Source organism: Pezoporus occidentalis, unplaced genomic scaffold (genome assembly GCF_034315485.1).
Source record: "Pezoporus occidentalis ecotype Australia unplaced genomic scaffold, CSIRO_AGI_Poc_V1 ctg9, whole genome shotgun sequence".
In the NCBI taxonomy this organism is placed as follows: Eukaryota; Metazoa; Chordata; class Aves; order Psittaciformes; family Psittacidae; genus Pezoporus; species Pezoporus occidentalis.
In genome coordinates, this window is record NW_026916262.1 from 4,076,325 (window position 1) to 4,095,213 (window position 18,889).

An 18,889-nucleotide genomic window follows, 5' to 3' on the forward strand; every position below is an offset into this window, starting at 1 on the left:
TCCCCCTTCTACAATAAAAAGTACCCCGAAACTATCTGCATGCAGAATAAAATCAAAATTTATTCTGGCAAACCAGAAATGAGAAGTTGAAGGAGAACAAGTATATGTGAAATTGGTCTTCACAAAAATAGTAAAGATTTCCAGAACTGAAGACCAATTTGTGTTGATCATTTTACTTTTTTACATCTTCATTACAGAAGACTTGGAAATTTTTTAAGGATGTTCTTTTGCACTACCACTGCAGTTAACAAAGGGAAGCATTCAGTTGGCTGTAAATCATACTTTTCACAGTCTCACAGCTGAGTGAGGATACTTCTGCCTAAAGATGAGGATGATCCCATATGAAGGAATTACAATACTGAATTCAGTAATATATACACCGAATACGTCAGAGGAAGGTTCAAGGAGCTCACTTAAGATAAAACCTAAGTTCAAATGTCTTGCAGAGATAAAAAAAAAAAAAAAGTCATACCTGACCACCAAAATTTTAAGATAAGAATATTTGCTATCATCTGTCATAATTTATCAAACTCACTGGCTACTTTTGCTGCATCCCATTATCTCCGCAACTTTGTCCAAGCATGTGGTAGTGATGAATTCTACACCTTGCTTCTTGCAAAAAAAAAAAAATATATATCCTGAACTTTCATCTAATACCAGGTTTGCTTCTACTTTCTTAATAAGAAAGAAATATTTGCCCTAAACTGTATTCTACCTCTCAGGATGAAAACCAGCAGTTCCCACCCACCTCCTTTTCTGTGAGGTTTTAGATGTTGGTGCAAGGCTGACCACATCAGCTCTCTAGAGCTCCTTCTCTTCAGACATAAGCATTGAAACAGAAGGTACACATTGTTTAATTTGATAGATACAAGACTCTCTAAATACTATAAGTTCTTATTGGAAAGAGATTTCAAAATACTTCTTATGTCAAAATACTTTATTTCTTATGTCTATGACTATTTATGTTCTTTTGAGAGGAAATGTAATAGGCAAAAATCATGCTTCCTCTAATATTGAGAAGCATAACATATAGATGTTAATCCAAAATTTGTTTACTAGTTCTAGATGGCCCCCAAGGATCTAGGAATGCACAGTGGGGACAAGGGAGGCTTACAGAGCAGGAATGTATCTTCATAATCAAATTCCTGAGAACCCTTGTTACCACAGCCACAGCCTCCCTCTATCTGTGACAGTCACTCCACTCTGACGACAATCCTGCACCTATCCATTTTGCCTTGGGTACTTCCTCTAGAAACTTTGAAAAACTCTGCAAAATTGCTGAATCTCAGAAAACAACTTTCAGGTGACAGTTAAGTGCTCCCTATAAGTCAGTGCTCCCACCTGTTAGAGGCTGAGAGCAGAGCTCTGAAATAACAGCCATTGGTCAGTATTGAAAATCCATGTTAATTTACATCTAAAAAAATGAAACAGGAAGCTGTCCTAAATTCAAGGAAGAAACAGAAGTTAAATACATTTACAAATCAAGTTTATCAGCATGAACAACTGAGCTGCTTCTACAAGCCACAGAGAAAACAAAACAAAATCCAACTCAGATCCATGAAACAGACTGGTCATTAAATCACAAGTTCATAGAAACATGGAATCAGCTACATTGGAAAAGACCTTTAAGATCATCAAGTACAACCATTACACCAGCACTGCCAAGTCCACCACTAAACTATGTCACTAAGGGCCTCATCTGCACGTTTTGTGAACACTTCCAGGGACAGTGATTCCCCCACTTCCCTGGGAAGCCTGGTCCAATGCCTAACTACCTTTTCAGTGAAGAATTTTTCCCTAATAGCCAATCTAAGCCTCCCCTGATGCAGCCTGAGGCCATTTCTTCTTGTCCTATCATTTGTTACTTGGGAGAAGGGGCTGATCCCCACCCTACAACCTCCTTCCATTGTTAAAAAAAAAAAAAAAAAATCACTTATCCCAGAATTGGCAGTCCTGGGGTAAAAGTTGGACTTGATGATCTTAAAGGTCTTTTCCAACCTAGCTGATTCTATGAGACATTGAAACAGGCTGCCCAGAGAAGTTGTGTTCAAAGTCACGTTGGATGTCATGCTGAACAACATGATACAGTGAAAGATGTCCCTGCCTCTGGCAGGCAGATTTGATGATTTTTAAAGGTCCCCTCCAACCAAAACCATTCTATGATTCTACAATATTTTGGTTTTGTTCAAGCAAAATCCACTCACCACCCATCTCAGTGGAACCATCAGCACTACATGACTGTTGACAGAGTTTCTGACCTTCTTCTGACCAAATACACATGTGAAGCAGCACTGCTGTCTCAGTTTTTCAATTCCCAGCCTTAGACAGAGATTGAGATTACCAGAAGCATGCACCTTTGAGATATGATGTGAGGTTTTTAGCTGTGTGCCAAACCAAAATGCTAGCCTTTTTCTCTGTGGCCTTTTTCTCTGTGACAAGCAACAGTAGGAATGGATGGTAGGCTAGAACTTATTTTATATTACAAAAGCCACAAAACATGAAAATACCCTTAAGAACTACTACTCTTCGAGTTCATCTAGCTAACAAAAAACTTTCTTGTTTTCTGAATACTAGCAATCAGAACGTTAACTTTAAAATTAATTCATGATGATCAGGCAAACATTTTTCATATTTCTCCAACTGAGAAGCAAACCAATCACATGCATTGTGCATATTTCATAAGCCTCTTTTCCCTTTCCAGAATAACAGTTCGGCTTGCTACAGAACAAGGACCACTTTTACAGGTTTATGAACAGATGAGATGACCTGGAATATCTGGAAAATAAGTGAACTTGCAGCTAGACATAAAAATGCTTTAGTCCCTGGTAGGAAATTACATTTTATATTTATTTAGTAGAAAGTGAATTACAAATTCTTTTTCTTGACTCCCACACATGCATTATTTGCCCAAAAGCTAAAGAAGAGAATTTCAGCTACCATGCTGCAAAGTTGTTTTTGTTGCTGCCAGTGTTTTTATGAGTCATCTTTCTAGTCAAAGAACAGGCATTCAGATACTAAAATTCTAAACGCATTGATATTCTACAAGAAAAGGTAGATTTAAAATACAGAAATATATAACAGGACTTCGAGGAGTTATGACAAGAAAAATAGGAAACAAAAAAAAAAGACCCTCAAGGTCTGACAGGGTGATATTTCTGATTTATTTCTCAATAAAGTGTTGAACATTTTTCCTTCTTTTTTAAATACCAGATGATACAGAAAGAGATTTAAATGATTAAATATTGTTAGGAAAATCAGACTTAATTACCTACTTTTAATAGTCATGCTCAGTACTCTCACTCCATTACTGAAAGGAGTACCTTCTTTCATACTTTAATGGACATGGCATCTGATCCTTTCTGATAAACCTCATTCAGACTTCCAATAAGATTCCTGGCTGCCCATATCAGGCATATGGTGTGAAAAATCTTGCAAGCGATTTGTAACAAACAAGCTCTCTTGACCACAACAGTGGAAATCAGGCACAAGCATCCCCTGAGGATGTAATTTTTCCTCTTCTTTCTCTAGGAAAAGAAAGCAAAGCATTTCTTCCCATGTCTGCACAATATCAGTGCTCTTATGTGTTTTGAATGAAAGACTGAGTTTGGGAACCAACTTAAAACATAAGTAATGAAATTTGCAATCCCTTCAAGATTGTTCACTGCCTACAGCAGTATTCACACTAATGGTCCTATAATTCTACTCAGATCTGTTAAAGACATTTAGTACTGGTATTCTAGAATTTTTTACACCTAAGAAGCCTCAGAACCTCCCATCTGAGTAATAAAAAAAGCAACTAGCAGAATAGCTAGGTGTTGTGGTTTGTTGCTGGCTTTTTGGACTGCCACTATTCCTAGACAAAAAAAAACCTTCTAGATAAGTATCTGTGTAAGTGCTGACCTATAATTCTGCAACTACATCCATCTAGCAAGATGCTGATGTGCTCCACTGACAAGATTGATGGCAATTCTTCTGCTCAGTAGAAGTCAGTTAAGATGAAATTACAGTCCATTTCCTTGCAGTTTGCTAATTAACTTCCATATGAGAAAAAATTAATAATAAATAGAAATAAAATAAGAGATGATTGAAGTAAAACTAATAGTTCTTAAGTTTAGATTTAACAGGTTGATTTAATATGAATTCACATGAACAAAGTTTAAGTAGTCACTGACAGCATTTCAGGAAAAACTGAAGAAGCTAAATTGAATGCAAAAACAGGACCAGCAACTGTGGGACATAAGCAATGTTTGGCATTTGGGTGCAGATCTCCCTATTAGAGCATGTGAAACTCTAAATGGTCTCCAGACTTTTTTAGGGCAACGATGTGTCTCCTCTGACCCTTCCATGATGCAAGTGCTGGAGTGATTTGATGTAGCCATTGAAACCAACAAATAAACAAAATCTAGTGAAAGGCAACCATTAAACATGACAACAGTCACGGATGTGAAATCAGATTTGCTTAAATGGAAAACTATTACAAAAAAGCATAAGTAAGTTCTCCTCAGAAAGAGTTCCAATAGTCTCTCATATTGTTAGGTTTTTATAACCTAGAGGTTTTCATGCCTTGAAAATGCTCAAGAAGTAACTCTTAAATAAGCACTGTAATATTCCTGAACAAGTCAGTAAATCAGAACAGCAGAAGCTGAATATTAATGATGACAGATTTACAAGGACAAATTTTCAAAGAGGAAAAAGAATCTGTTACAGCATGACAACAATAAATTCTTCTGCACACTTCAGCCATCCTACAAGACTGCAAAAAAGCTTGATTAAAGCTGCAAATTTAGCTAATTCATAGGTGAGTACGTTTCAGATTGATTTCTGAATAACAAAGAGACTTCAAAAAAACCTGAACTACCTAATTTTCATGAAACTAAGCAAGAATCAGATTTGGATACAGAACATCTATCTACATTTGCAATGTGACTAGGAACACACACATGCTTCTTGGTTTGTAATTAAAAAAGACTTTGGGGGTAACACTAAAAGGAAGGAACCTGAAAAAAAAAACAGACCTTCAACAACTGCAATGAGATATTCTGTTCCCACAAGTCTAATCATAAAGCTAGAAGCCTCAACTTTGAGCTTTCTTGTTTTATAAGGACGTAAATTCTCCTTGCTCAGAATATGAGAGGAAAACAAGAACATACATTTTCAATGCTCTTTAATAAGAGTTTGTACCTATGTAAATGAAACTTAGGCTTTTTTTGACCAAATGACTAAAGTAGGAACATGAACCTCTTCAGGGAGAGTAAGAATTCTGAAAAATTTTTATCATGTCTTCTCTTAACATTTTATTTGGTCTATGCCCCTCAAAGAAACTTTTATATTTAAAAGATGGTAAGAATCACTTTATAGAGAAGCACCTCTTACCCACAATAACAAATCCATCTGCTTCTCTCTCAGGCACTGTCACTTTCTTTGAATCCTGGCTTTTCCGGAAGAAGCTGAACATAGCCTCCTTTTTTTTTTTTCCTTCTTCTAAATTGTTACCTAAAAAGAAGACAAAACATGTTAAATATAAGTAAGATAACAGAGTTGACCGTAAGAAGGTCACACCACACCCAAGACTGCATACATGGTGTTACAGCATAATATTTATTACCAGATTTGAAATATCAGGCACTTGTATGTAGACAGATCACTTTGTTGATGTAGCAATTGACTCCAATAGGCAAAAAGAGAGCAGAATATAAATGGCTTTTCTAAAAAATTATTAATGGAGTCATTAAAAACAAACAAAAAACACAAATGAAAAGAAAAACCCTTCCACCTTTCTAAAGGAAAATGAAAGAAAGCAATTCCCTTCAGCACTTATCTAGCATGTTTCCTTATTTTTCTGCTACTTCAGAATCTTGTTACGCAAACTTTCACATCAGAGTCAGCTCTAATGCCTCTGAACTTTAAAGCGAAAAACATGATTCGATGAAAAAATGCAGCTTTGCAATACAGGAATAATTGAAAGAGGCAAATTGCACTGTACGTTTTCAATATTGCCTCTTGTCCTGGGTTCAGCAGCAGCAATTTTTCTCCTTCTTAGTAGCTGGTGCAGCGCTGTGTTTTGACTTTCAGCCTGGGAACAGAGCTGATAACAAGGATGTTTACTCTGACCAAGGACTTTCTGAGCCTCATGTTCTGCCAGGGAGGAGGGGAGGCCGGGAGTAAGCAGGGACAGGACACCTGACCCAAACTGACCAAAGAGGTATTCCATACCACAGCATGGGATGCCTGGGGAGGTAACCGGGAGTTACTCGGTCATGCTTGTTTCAGTGGGTGATATTGTATTCTCTTCCCTTGTTATTTCACTATTATTATTGGTGGTAGCAGCAGTGGTTTGTGTTACACCTCAGTTACTGGACTGTTCTTATCTCAAGTAGAAATTGTGTCTGGTTTAAACCAGGACATCTCTGCATCAATGAAAAAGTCCAACCCACCCACCCCTAATATATTAGCATAGTATCTATTTTCATTTTTCCAGGTTGCAGTGGTAGAGACAGGTTAACACTTGTGTGTATTTGAGTAACAGTTACACCTCATTCCCTTAAAACAAACTGCAAAAAAATATGTTGCAATTTTTTTGTAACAGTAATTCACTAAAAGAGTCTTCCAAAGCCCCTAAGAACTCTTGAGTTCACAACAGTTAGAACAAAACCAGGAAACCAGGGGAATAAAACCATAAAACTGCAAAAGATTATGCTCAGTATCTCATCTCTCTCAAGACCAGAAGGTTACATAGAAGCAGTTACGAATAGCTTAAAAAGCACAAATTCATATTAAAACTCTCACAAACGTTAGCCAAAAGATAGACAGTTGAGGTGGCTTTTACAAATTAATTCCTATGAACCACCCCATAAACATGAAACACTCTTATAAGCAAATTCTCTAATTATTCTGAACTTTAAGATGTAGACTCAAGGAAGTTTCTCTTCTTCCAAGAAAAATTTAAAAAATCTTAATCAGGAGAACAACAAACACAAATGTTTGTGAATACACAAAGCAAATACACAAGGCACGTATTCACAGGTTGTGCTTATTGACAGGATACCAATGTACCACCACTTACTTTCTACTTCCTACCTAACTGGCACTACTGAATGTAGCAATGAACCTCCCCAGCCTCCTCCCACAACAGCAACTCCATCTGGAGCTCTGGGACAATGAGATAAGGAAAGAGGCACTGCAGCAGCAGTCAACCCTTGAAGGTACACTCGCCTTCAGCTTCCAAGGGCTGAACCTGGGACAATACCAACCTATGGCGCAGCCCCTGGTCTGGCTGAAACATGCTGTGCACCAAACGCAGAGAGGAAGGTTTAAAGAAAGGTGTGTGAACAGCTTCTCTACTAAAATACTAATATGAAATTGGGAAAAGTGGAATAGAGTAATTTAATGTTTGAAGTAGTTTGAAAAGCAGAATTCTGCTACGACAGACACCAACATTTAAAGGAGGATTATCAAACCAGTAGCAACATCTAATGCACACCTACAACTCAGGGAAGGAGCGCAGTTCAAAGAAGAGGGGTTATTTGAAACAGTGTCAAGTTTCAGCAACGTTGTTTCACTCTAAATCTAACAAAGAATCTTTAGAAGGTGGGGAAAAAGAGAAGAGTGCTATCATGTAGCATTTGGGTTTATAAAACAAACAAACTAACAAAAAATAAAAGACAAGTAAAAATCCTGGATTAATCATTTACCAGAATTCCTCACTTCCCACCCAAATATTCATGGTACCATAAGCAAGACTTTTTTTGCCTTAGCCAGTGACCTGTAGCAATTAACTGTACAATCAGCACTGACCATTCACGAGATACAAACTGCCTCACACGCAGCTATTACAAGCAATAGCAAACACTTCCATACTCCAGATCACAGAAAGTCCTATGTGAAGTGTAAGCTCTGGCCTTCAGGAACAGTGTATAAACAGGACATGGCAAAAGCAGCAACAACTGATCTGTGGCCTGATACCTGAGACTTGAAGACTGAATACCCCCCCAGGCTGGTCAGCTACTGCTTGCTTATGCTGACACAGTGCAATTTCTAGCAACCAAATAAAACTACACTGACGTACACAAGAACAGAACAAACCATCCAATCTAGCTATGTAGTAACAAAAAAAAAAAAAAAAAGTTACTTTTCTACACCTTATTCCCTTTGCTTTTTCCTCACCTTGCCACGTGAAAGACCAATATTTCCAGTTCTGTGGAGAATATGCAGTAGAAACTCCTAATTATCTCATTTATTCCTTACCTTCCCCCACACCCAGGCTCAACACATGGCGCCAGCAGCATATTCCTTTTTCAGCCCTCAGGGAACAAGTCTTCTCCTGCTACCAATTAAGGTTGTCAGTCCCATAGCTCAAGTGGTAAAAACCTGTGCTGTAATGCTCAAGAGTCAGGTTTCTGCTCCAATGATGTATGAAGGAGAGGTGGCTGTGGAACAGTTTAAAATGCAATTTTACCTTCATCCTAAGTGTGCAACAACAAGAAGCAAAATCAACTTGATGTATAAAATCTCACAGACAGCTTTGGTAAAGCCTGATTCCAGTCAGCCACTTCAGGTGCCTGAACTGCAGTTGTTCTAATCACATTCATTTTTTTTCTCTTTGAGATCTGCATTATTGTACACTTTGCAGCTCTATTACATACAGCACCCCTTCCCTGCATTCGTGCACAAAGAAAAGCATCTTAATCAGTATCTACATGACACAAAAGAGTCATATAGGAAACCATGTATTTGTCATCTTTTAAACCCTGCATATCCATCATACCTAAACTTCACTGCTTAAAGGACATCAGGCCTTCCAATTCAGAGTAAATTATCAATCAGTACAATTTGAGCTAGCCAAATTCATGTCACAAGCACTTTCTCATGCTACATTTTCTTCCTTTCATTTTCAGAAGGCAGCCTGAGTATCCCTTCTTTTTTCTAAAACCCACAAAATTCATCTTCTCTACATACATGTGAGTTGATCTTTACTTTGTAGGTTTTGGTTTCTGAAGTAGCTTTACCTTAATTCCACTGCCAGCAGTATTTCTCAAACAGAAAACAAAACAAAAACCCCACCCCACATATCCTTTGGCTTGAAGCAGAAAAACAAAGCTAACAAAAGTATTCCTAAGCTCGGGCCTTCAGTTCTTAGGCTGTTAAAACCACTGGTCCAGCAGTAAGAAAACAGCCTGCATGGTATTTTGTGGTGTGAACACTGGGGAGGTGGTAAGGAATCCACATATTAAAAAGACTAATGTGCTTAGTGAGGTAGTTTCTTACTTTCACTGTTTACCAGGAACAAAACATGCCTGTAGATCTTGGGTCTGCATAAGCAATGTGAAGGAAGGAGCTTGCCAACTACTACTTGCTGTATTTCAATACCTTTGATGAACACAGTATTAACAAAACATAACAAAATAAAAGGGGGGTACAGAAGCAAAATATAGAGCATGTATGACATAGTTAAAGGAAATGCTGGGACATTTGTGATATTTTCTCTTAAGAATTTTATAAACTGTTGTACTTCAAAAGTTAACATAAATCTTTCCAGCAACGGGAAATGCAACCACTAAATTTCTTGAGTTACATGTTAAAACCAGAACAAAGCCCCTGTCCAACAAAGAAACACAGAGCTGAATGGAAACACTCATGCTCTTGAAGATAAGAACACAGTTTAAGCACTTGCAGAATCAGGCTGGAGTTTTACTACTTGTAGGTAAGATGAGGTTTCAGTTAACAAAAGCTAACTGAACAACCAGTTTCCACACAAATTTCATTTGAGAGTAAAAATTACACTTGAAGTTTGTGGACCTGGATGCACGGTCACACAAACTGGAGACAAAAAGCACTTAGTTACAAGGTTTTTTTTAAAGCTGTCAGCACAAAATCACAGAAAATACACCCACCATTCAGAGATAGTACCACTTTCCTGTGGTAATTTCTCCTATATAGCACAGCACTTTTCCCTGCCAGATGGGATTAATTTTATTTCTATAGGAGACCTGAAATTGAATTCACTGCCTAAAGATAAAAATCTCCCTTGGTAGGAATATACAATTCCCTTCTCCTCATGTTTCCCCCTCACCAAAAAGTGAACACAATTTTTTCTTTCTCCAGTCTCAATCATTGATAGGTAAGGAAAATGCTTTTGGCACCACTTCTGACATTAGCAAGTAATAAACTGTGAACTATAGCAATTTTGTGAGGCTGCAAAAAATATTTTGTCTTCTGTGAGGCTCAAGAACATAAGTGAAATTGGACAAAGATGAGTTACAGAGCTGCACAAAGGGGTTAATTTATTCCTCCTGCATTTTGTTAGTCTCCTTTGACAAGAAGTATGGGTGACCTTTGAGCCAAACCAATACGTTACATCCAATAAAAATTTGCAATACAATGAAGATCCTAGCATATTTAACATTACTTTTTGGCTTTTTCCTGCATGTTCACAAGTGACAGGAAGAGAAAGGTAATTTAATGTTAAAAACAACAAAGATGCAGACAAGATAAGGAGGTGATGCCCAGGAATACAGCAAAGCAGAATTGCAGTGGCAGTGCCAGGAATTACATAAATGATGAAATGTGGTCAAAACAAAATACAAAACTGACCTTAAAGAAAGGACCAGAATAACTTCACATTTAGCAGTTTAAGCTATATAATCTATAGAAGAAGAAAACAGAGCATCAGAGCAATTCTCTTCCATATTAACATCTCCCGTGATTGATCAATAAAATATCAACCATAAATAGAGCAAGACATTTACAGCCTTGTGCAGCCCTGCTTATGACATGAAAACAATCAATTTAAGAGTCAAGAACATGTGTGTCACAACTATTTCTCTGTGACACCAAAAGCACAGTTTAAAAGCTTTTGCCCCAGTGTAAGTTACTATGTGAAGAAGTAAAAAAAAAAAAAAAACCAACCAAAAACCAACATATAATTTCTTTTAACTGGCATTAATTTTAGTGATATTCCTTTAGTTTGTGCTTCTTAAAAACAGAAAGTAAGTATGATAAGAAACACAAAGACAAGAGGTATACACATATAACAAAACACTAACAAAGACTTCTTTACTTACATAAAATGTTAGTATTTTTAAAGTTTTCATAGAATTTAAGGGAAGCAGAAATACCAAGAACTATGCAACCCAAATTACTATAGTATAAAACCACTTAAAGATGCTGAATCACAAAAAAAAACCCAAACCAAAAACCCAACCCCGAAACATAACCACAATCAAGTCAGACCATAAAAGCACTGGTGACAAAGGCAAAGCCCGGAGTGAAATAACAGTACTCAAACCAATGTCAACGTTCAAAACCCTGAAGATAGAAAATGCTGAAATAGAAAGCAAGGTGCTTATTAGATATAACATTCAATAGGTTGAAACCCACTTCTTTCCCTGCATACAGTTCTTTTTAACTGCAAACCTTCAACAGCTGCTAAGTATGATACAGACACATATTTGTAAGAACTTCAAGATGTTTTTCTAACAGTTGACCCTTCAAACATAGAAGACAAATAGCCCTAAAAGCTACTTTGGAGCAACCTGCTGAATCTTGCTCCAACTGGTGCACTCTTGAGATCTCTCCTTTAGAATCTCTGAGGATATGCTAAGGAGATGAGGATATTCTCTTGCAAATAAACTACTGAAAAGGTGAATGGCATAGTGACATGTAGGAGATAACAACCAGCTGCACCCTAGTGAAGATATAACCCCACAGCACTCCCCTTCCTGGCCACATGCTAACTCTGCACAGCTTTGGGTGGTAGCTTGCTTCCTTGGCAATCTGATTCAGTTTGCTGAGCCATCACATCACTAACCTACACAATTAACAAAAACCACTTTGTGCCAGTTAGCAAGCTGAACTGCTGGTTAGCAAGCTGAACTAACCCGTGGATGGTTAGAAGAGAGAGACAGCACATAGACAGTGCTGGCATCGCCCTTTTAAGCCAGAGCAGAGTTAGATTTTCTCAATTATTTCCTGGAACACCAGTCCTGGAAACAGAAAGGAAATCACAGAATGGCTGAAGTTGGAAGGCACACCTCTGGAGGTCATCTTGTCCAACCTCCTGCTCAAGCAGCGCCACCTAGAGCTGGCTGCCTACGTCCATGTCCAGACAGCTTTTGAATATCTCCAAGGATAGAGACTCCACAACCCCCCTGGGCAACCTGTGCCAGTGCTTGGTCACTCTCACAGATAAAAAGGATGTTTCCTGATACTCAGAGGAAACCTGTGTTTCAGTTTGTGGCCAGCCATTGCCTCTGGTTCTGTCACTGGGCACCACTGAAAAGAGCCTGGCTCTGTCCCCTTTCCACCCTCCCATCTGGTATTTATGTGTTTATAAGATCCCCCGAGTCTTCTCTCCTCTAGGCTAAACAGTCCCAGCTCCCTCAGCCTTTCCTCATATGTAAGATCCTCCAATCCCTTAACCACTGTGGCCCTTCACTGAACTCGCTCTAGTATGCCCATGTCTAATCTTGGACTCAAACCTGGACCCAGCACTCCAAATGTGGCCTCACCAGAGGTAGGTAGTGGGGAAGAATCACCTCCCTCCCCCTGCTGGCAACACTATGTCTAATGTAGCCCAGGATACCATCAGCTGCCTTTGTCACAAGGGCAATTGGGAGGAACCTCTCCACCAACAGACGGGAAAAACACACGGAAAAAGCCAAGACGTGGTGAGAGTGCCACATCCAGATGCTAGCTCTGGCTTACGTTCATCAGTTCCCATATCATGGGGATCAAGCATAAGCTTTTCAATGGTGAAATGAAAAGGAATTAAATTAACAGTTCAGTTGGAAGGGACCTACAACAATCATCTGCTTCAACTGTCTGACCACTTCAAGGCTGACCAAAAGTTAAAGCATGTTATTAAGGGCACTGTCCTAATGCGTCTTAAGCACTGACAGGCTTAGGGCATTGACCACCTCTCTAGGCAGCCTGTTCCAGTGTTTGACCACTCTCTCAGTAAAGAAATGCTTCCTAATGTCCAGTCTAAACCCCGCCTAGGGCAGCTCTGAACCATTCCCACACATCTTGTTACTGGATACCACGGAGATCAACACTCCCCTCTCCCCTTCCCCGTTTCAGGAAGCTGTAGAGAGCAACCAGGTCAACTCTCAGCCTCCTTTTCTCCGAACTAGACAAACGCCGTACCCTCAGCCGCTCCTCACAGGACATGCCTACCAGCCCCGTCTCCAGCTTTGTTGCCCTCTGTTGGACGCAGCCAAGTACCTTCACATCCTTCTTAAACTGTGGGACCCAGACCTGCACACACACAGAACAGTGGGAGGCCGCACCAGTGCTGAATACAGTGGGATAAGATTCTCTTTTGACCAGCTGATTATTCTGTGTTTGATGCACCCAGCCCCCTGGCTGCCAGGACACATTGCTGATTCACACCGACCCTGCTGTCAACCAGCACCTCCACCTCCCTTCCTGCAGAGCTGCTCCCCAGTCTCCCACTTTATACTCGTGTGCTGTGGAAACACATGCGTATCACAGCCGTACCACACAACGTTTCGAACATCAGCTACAGCCTATAAAACAAACGGGGGTTAAGAAACCGGGGCTGGGAAGGCCTGGTTTCGGCAGCGGTGACCTGAGGGGATCCAGTATCTAAAGGGAGAGGGAAGACGGCCCTTAGGGGAGGGAAAACGCGAGGTAATTTAAGCGAAAAGGATTAAATGTCAGGGCTGGAAGAGGACGGCCGTTAAACAGCAGCGACACTCACAACGCCATCACCCCCGGCCCCGCCACCCCATACCGCCGCCACTCACCAACCTCCAACACCTCTTCCGGGTCGCGTCGGGCAAAAGGGAAGGCGTGCCGCTATCCCCCTCCTCCCCCTTCCCAAAATCCTGGCGCTGCCAGGGTAACGACGCCACTTCCTCCCGCGAAGGGCAGGTAGCTGTGCGGCCATGGGCGACGTCCACCAGGTGCCGCGGCACCGCATCGCCACCAGTCACCTGGCGCAGTTCATCGGCCAGCCCGTCTGCTTCGTGGGCCGCGTCGAGAAGGTCGGGGTCTGCTTGGCGGTCACTGCTGCCCTTGGGGGCGGTTGGGGTGGGGTAAGGCCTTGCCCAGGGGTGCACTCCCGCCTGGGGCCTTGCGAGGGGACGCTGTGGCCGTGCCTGGTGCAGCGGCCGCTGTCCTGAGGGAGGCCGCGGCTGCGGGCAGGCCCGGGGGTAGGGCGGCAGGCGGTTGTAACGGTCTGATCTTCCGGGAAGAGGCCCTCCGCGCCGGTCCGGCTGGGGCGGCTGAACCGGTAACGCTTGCAGCCCGCCGCCCTCTGAGAGCACGGGCCTCGTGTCTCTTCTAGATACACCCGACAGGGAAGCTCTTCGTGCTGTCGGATGGGAACGGAAAACACACGACCGTGGAGCTGAGCGACCCTGTAAGTTCAGGAATGCCGTGGAAGTACTTGATGTTGCCTCTTGTGGATCCCGGAGGTTTTGTCCCTTCTGAAACCTGTGCAAGCCTTAACATGCATTGAGTTTTTAGTCAGGAAAAAAAAATAATGCCTGGTTTCTGCCTTTTCCAACTGTTTCATTGCCTCTTCTTACATCTTCCAGCTTCCATGCAGTATGTCAGGAGCCACCTTGGTCTTCATCAGCTGATGTTGAGAGCAGCAGCTCATTCCTTGTCAGACACATCCCTGTCTGCTAATTTGTCTTACTGTGTTCATTGTTTGCAGTGTCATATATGCCACTGCATGTATTAGCTTTATTTTAATTTTGCTTTTTCCTCCCTTTTTCTTATTGCCTTTATATGCCTAGCAGATTTTGTAAAGATAATCAAGAAACCCCAAGAATATGGTTTTCTCATGAGTATTTTGAGTTGACATTTCTATATGCTTGTGTAGCACTTGCCATAGCATTCCAGTAAACTTCATAGTTAGCTTGAGGCATCCTTAATGCAGTGGGTATAAGATATGCTGGCAACTACTGCAGAAAAATACTGCTTCCTTTGTTACCACATACCACTTACTAGAGGAATAACACCCTGTTATTGTCTTTACGGGTTTTTTTTTGTCCCTGTAACAAACGTTGTAATTAAGGGATTCATTTCATTGTGATGGTAAATGCTTTAACTGAGCATGTGTGTGGTCTTTACATCATTTTCTCTGAATAAGTTGTTAAAGGCTGAGAAATCGTGCCATTCCCATGTGAAATAATTGCACATGGTACACTCTGACGTCCAAGATGCTTTCTAACTTCTTTTTCCCTTTAATAGATGCCTTTGTATGTATGTGTCACTCCTCCTTTCAAAAAAAGAAATACAAAATTGTGGGGAGGAGAGGGAATCTATTGCTGGGTGCCAGGAGATTTGCTAGAAAATTAAAAGTATGTGTTAGATATTGGAAGAACATTACTGAAATAGTACCACACTCTTAAAATTAGAATCTTAGAAAAGAAAGAAAACATCTTTAAGCTATACAGTTTTGGAACAAGGTTAAAGTTTTAGCTGTTTTGTTGGGTTTTTTCTTTATTTTCCTTGTTCAACCAAAAGCTTGTATTGTCGGTATCTTTGTATTCTGAACACTCACTGACAGATTACTTCAGAAATAATTTCCCATTATACCTCTTGAATCTGGAATACTGGAACTGCTCTCTGCAGTATATGATACCTCCTTACCTCTTACAGAGTTCTATAATTTTGTCAGGTTTAAATGCGGGGCATTAAAAACTGTATTCTGCTGTCTTCTTCAGTCTCTCTTCAGCGATTAAATAACACTTCTATATGCTTATAAACTGTTATCTTCCTTCTGATGCTTCTTTGTATTTTTTGTGTGTGTGTGTCAGTACTGAATTGCCTGTTACAAAAGCTAAATCTATAAGTGGTTCAAGGTTTTTGTGGCTTTTTCTGGGAGAGGGACATGGCTGTTCAGTAGTCCTGTACTGTTTGATAGGGAACAGAAACTGAACAATCAGTTGTGGAGAGTTCCTAGCTTAAGTGCTATGAACTGGAGGCAGCAGCTAATTAATTTAGTAATACTAATTTTATATTTTGTGTTTTCTAGCTAGATGAAGAGATCTCAGGAGTTATTGAAGTCGTTGGAAGAGTAACAAATCAAGCAACCATTATGTGCATGTCATATGTCCAGTTCAGAGAAGATAAAAGTCCATTTGGTAAGTAAGAATATACATTATAATGTTCATTTTGAGTTTGTATTTAGTTCTTGAATAAGTAATTAAGACAGGCTGAGAGAGTTGGGCTTGTTCAGCCTGGAGAAGGCTCCAGTGAGACCTGGTAGCAGCCTTCTAGTACCTAAAGGGAGCCTACAAGAAAGCTGAAGAGGGACTTTTTCAAAGGCGTGCAGTGACTGGACAAGGGGGAATGGTTTTAAACTGAAAGAGGGTACATTTAGATTAGACATTAGGAAGAAATTCTTTTTTATGAGAGTGGTGAGACCCTCAAACAGATTGCCCAGAGAAATTGTCACTGCCCCATCCCTGGCAGTGTTCAAGGCCAGGCTGGATGGGGCTTTGAGCAACCAAATCTAGTGGGAAGTGCCCCTGCCCATGGCAGGGGGGTTGGAACTAGATAAGCTTCAAGGTCCCTTCGAACCCAAATTATTCTATGATTCTGTAAGTAAAAAGGGAAACCTTGTTTATCTTTGCTTATGGACAAGGTCTTTCAAGCTGCCAGATGTGCAGTAAAATGTGGGAAAGTTGAGTGTCATGGGAAAAATCCTGCACAAAATATACCATTTTACTGTCAAACTAGGGACTGACTTGAAGTTGGGAGCCAGCCTAGATAATTCTGATTATTCTCTCACTCCTGACCACGTGGTTCTTGCATTACACTGGACCTTGTGTGATTGTACAGCTCGCAGACCTAAAACTAACCTTCCAAAAAGCAAGCAATGGGAGGTTGCTGCCTTGGAGAAAACTGGGGAGGATGAGGGGCTCTGGGAACACTTAGCTAGAGTGTTTTGAAATAAGCAGAGCTTTAATGCTCTCATTTGCTTGTGGGGAATTTAGCTTACGCATCACAACAATTTTCTTTGCCTTCTTTCAGATCTGGAACTATACGATGAAGCACTAAAAATTATTCATGAATTCCCTGAATATTACCCATTTGGTACTGAGAGGAACACTTGATTTTTCTTTGCATACATTGACAGCATGGTAACAGTTGAATTTATTTCCCACCAATACACTGAAAAGATGCTAATACATGCGCCACGTATTGCCACTGAGGAATGATTTCTTTGCAAATGTATTTGTTCAGCAAGGAGAACACTTTTGCGGCTCTCTCATTGTCTGTATATAACTCTTTTGCACCCTTGAGGGGTGTTCTCTTGCAGGATTGGTCTTGCTAGAAACTGAAGTTTTGTAACCAACTTTGTGTTGTTATTGGTAAAGGTTACCTTTTTACAGGAAACTTGTACTGAGGACATTTGGTGGGGGTTTAATGTAAAGATCTTTTTTTAGTCTCATTTGCTTTGGTATAAAATCTTTTGAACACAAGGGGTATTTTGCATCTTGGAAATGGTCTCCAATAAAAAAGTGGGCTTTTTCAGTGATATGTGGTGACTCCTGTTTTAGCAGACACAGGTAATTTTAAGAAAGTCGAGTACGAGGTACTTACTCTTGCTCTGATGTTAAACAACACTTGGAAGATGTCTAGGTAGGCTTGGGGATTTCAAGTGCAGTTGACTTTCCATCACAACCTTTGTTTTTGGTGGGAGTCTAAGTGATGACTTAACCATGTAAACTTCCAAACACATCCCAATTTTCTTATTATCCAGGCTATTTACAGCACATAGCAGAATTCTTACAGCTCTTGCGGTAACACAGTCAAAGGAAAATCTAACTTTGGAAATATTCTCTGTGAATTAATGAAGTATTTCATTGTATTTTAACTAAACCTTTTCTACAAAGAGGTTTCAGGTTTAACAGCTAGAGTTAGTGCCTTACACAGATGGCTGGCTTTGTGCTTATTTATACACATCTGTGTTTTCAGTCAAGGAACTTATGTTTCAACGGTTACTTATTAAAGTTACTACAAACTGGGTGGATGATCAAGATAACAGATGATTCCTCCCCCCCTCCCCACCCTTTACTCAGAAGACAAGATAATGACAAAGTTACTGCCACTGGGAAGGAAACATCTTTTCCAACTTGGTTGATTCTACAGTTCTATGAAACCTGAGTCAGTCTTGTACAGCAAAAAAGAACATAAGGTCAGCATGGCATGAAGCCATGCTCTGTCCTGTAGCACTATTACCACTGTATTTTAGTGCTCAGTAGGAAAAAAAAGTCATTTTAGTAACTGTGTGTATGTTTTCCTAGCATTTAAAAGTCTTTGATTCTACTTTAGAAAACTGGTATTTATGCTTGTACATATATTCTGTAAAATGTTACATGCAGTTACCAAGCAAACATCATCCAGGCCTGATAAACCAGTCTACCATTAGATGGCTACACCACTTCACCCCCCCCACAGAGACCATCCTTGGATGGGTGGGCCTGTGTGTAAATGTTTTAATGAATCCAAGTGGGAAATGCTCCAGTTTCTTTTTGTTGGTCAACACTCTTACTTACACAGTCATGCAACAATGATATGTGGCTAGGCAAGCAGTGTACAACTTCAAGTTTCCACTACATGCTCTTCATCTACTTCTCGATATTCTGGCAAGGGTTGTGAATAAACAGCCTACCCTGGCTATATATAGCTGTACCAGTAAGACAGCAATGCAAGGAACTGTGAAATATTCTTGATGTTAAAATAATGCTCAGGTCACATATGCATTTATCAGGTGTGGGAAATTGCCAGTCATTCCATGTATCGAGGGGAAAGGAATAGCCATGGAGCCTGCTGTCTGGAGGATGGCACTAACAAGGTGAAGGTGTGAGAAACTGCTACAGCTGGTAGATAGTAAATTGGGAAGTAG

The 18,889-nt window shown here is 40.3% G+C and overlaps 2 protein-coding genes across 2 annotated transcripts in view; one reads left to right on the forward strand and one right to left on the reverse strand.

The window, feature by feature from the left end:
* UMAD1 (UBAP1-MVB12-associated (UMA) domain containing 1) overlaps window positions 1-13,942 on the reverse strand; it is an 82,948-nt gene extending 69,006 nt beyond the window's left edge. The window contains exons 1-2 of the mRNA XM_062605018.1: window positions 13,771-13,942; window positions 5,374-5,493 (exon numbers count right to left, since the gene is read on the reverse strand). Of these exons, the coding sequence (XP_062461002.1) occupies window positions 5,374-5,493; window positions 13,771-13,942 (292 nt within the window). The remainder of the gene's footprint in view (window positions 1-5,373; window positions 5,494-13,770) is intronic.
* Window positions 13,888-17,518, forward strand: RPA3 (replication protein A3). The gene is made up of 4 exons (XM_062605019.1): window positions 13,888-14,006; window positions 14,309-14,383; window positions 16,010-16,118; window positions 17,011-17,518. The coding sequence occupies exons 1-4, from the start codon at window positions 13,908-13,910 to the stop codon at window positions 17,091-17,093; spliced, it is 366 nt and encodes a 121-aa protein (XP_062461003.1). The 5' UTR covers window positions 13,888-13,907; the 3' UTR covers window positions 17,094-17,518.
* The last annotated feature ends 1,371 nt before the right edge of the window (window positions 17,519-18,889 follow it).

What these genes read in the sequence shown, in the direction of transcription:
- RPA3 (XM_062605019.1), top strand. Translation starts at nt 13,908, where the DNA reads ATGGGCGACGTCCACCAGGTGCCGCGGCACCGCATCGCCACCAGTCAC. An exon ending in TCGTGGGCCGCGTCGAGAAG is followed by an intron (nt 14,007 to 14,308) that starts GTCGGGGTCTGC and finishes TGTCTCTTCTAG; the next exon opens with ATACACCCGACAGGGAAGCT. An exon ending in CCGTGGAGCTGAGCGACCCT is followed by an intron (nt 14,384 to 16,009) that starts GTAAGTTCAGGA and finishes TGTGTTTTCTAG; the next exon opens with CTAGATGAAGAGATCTCAGG.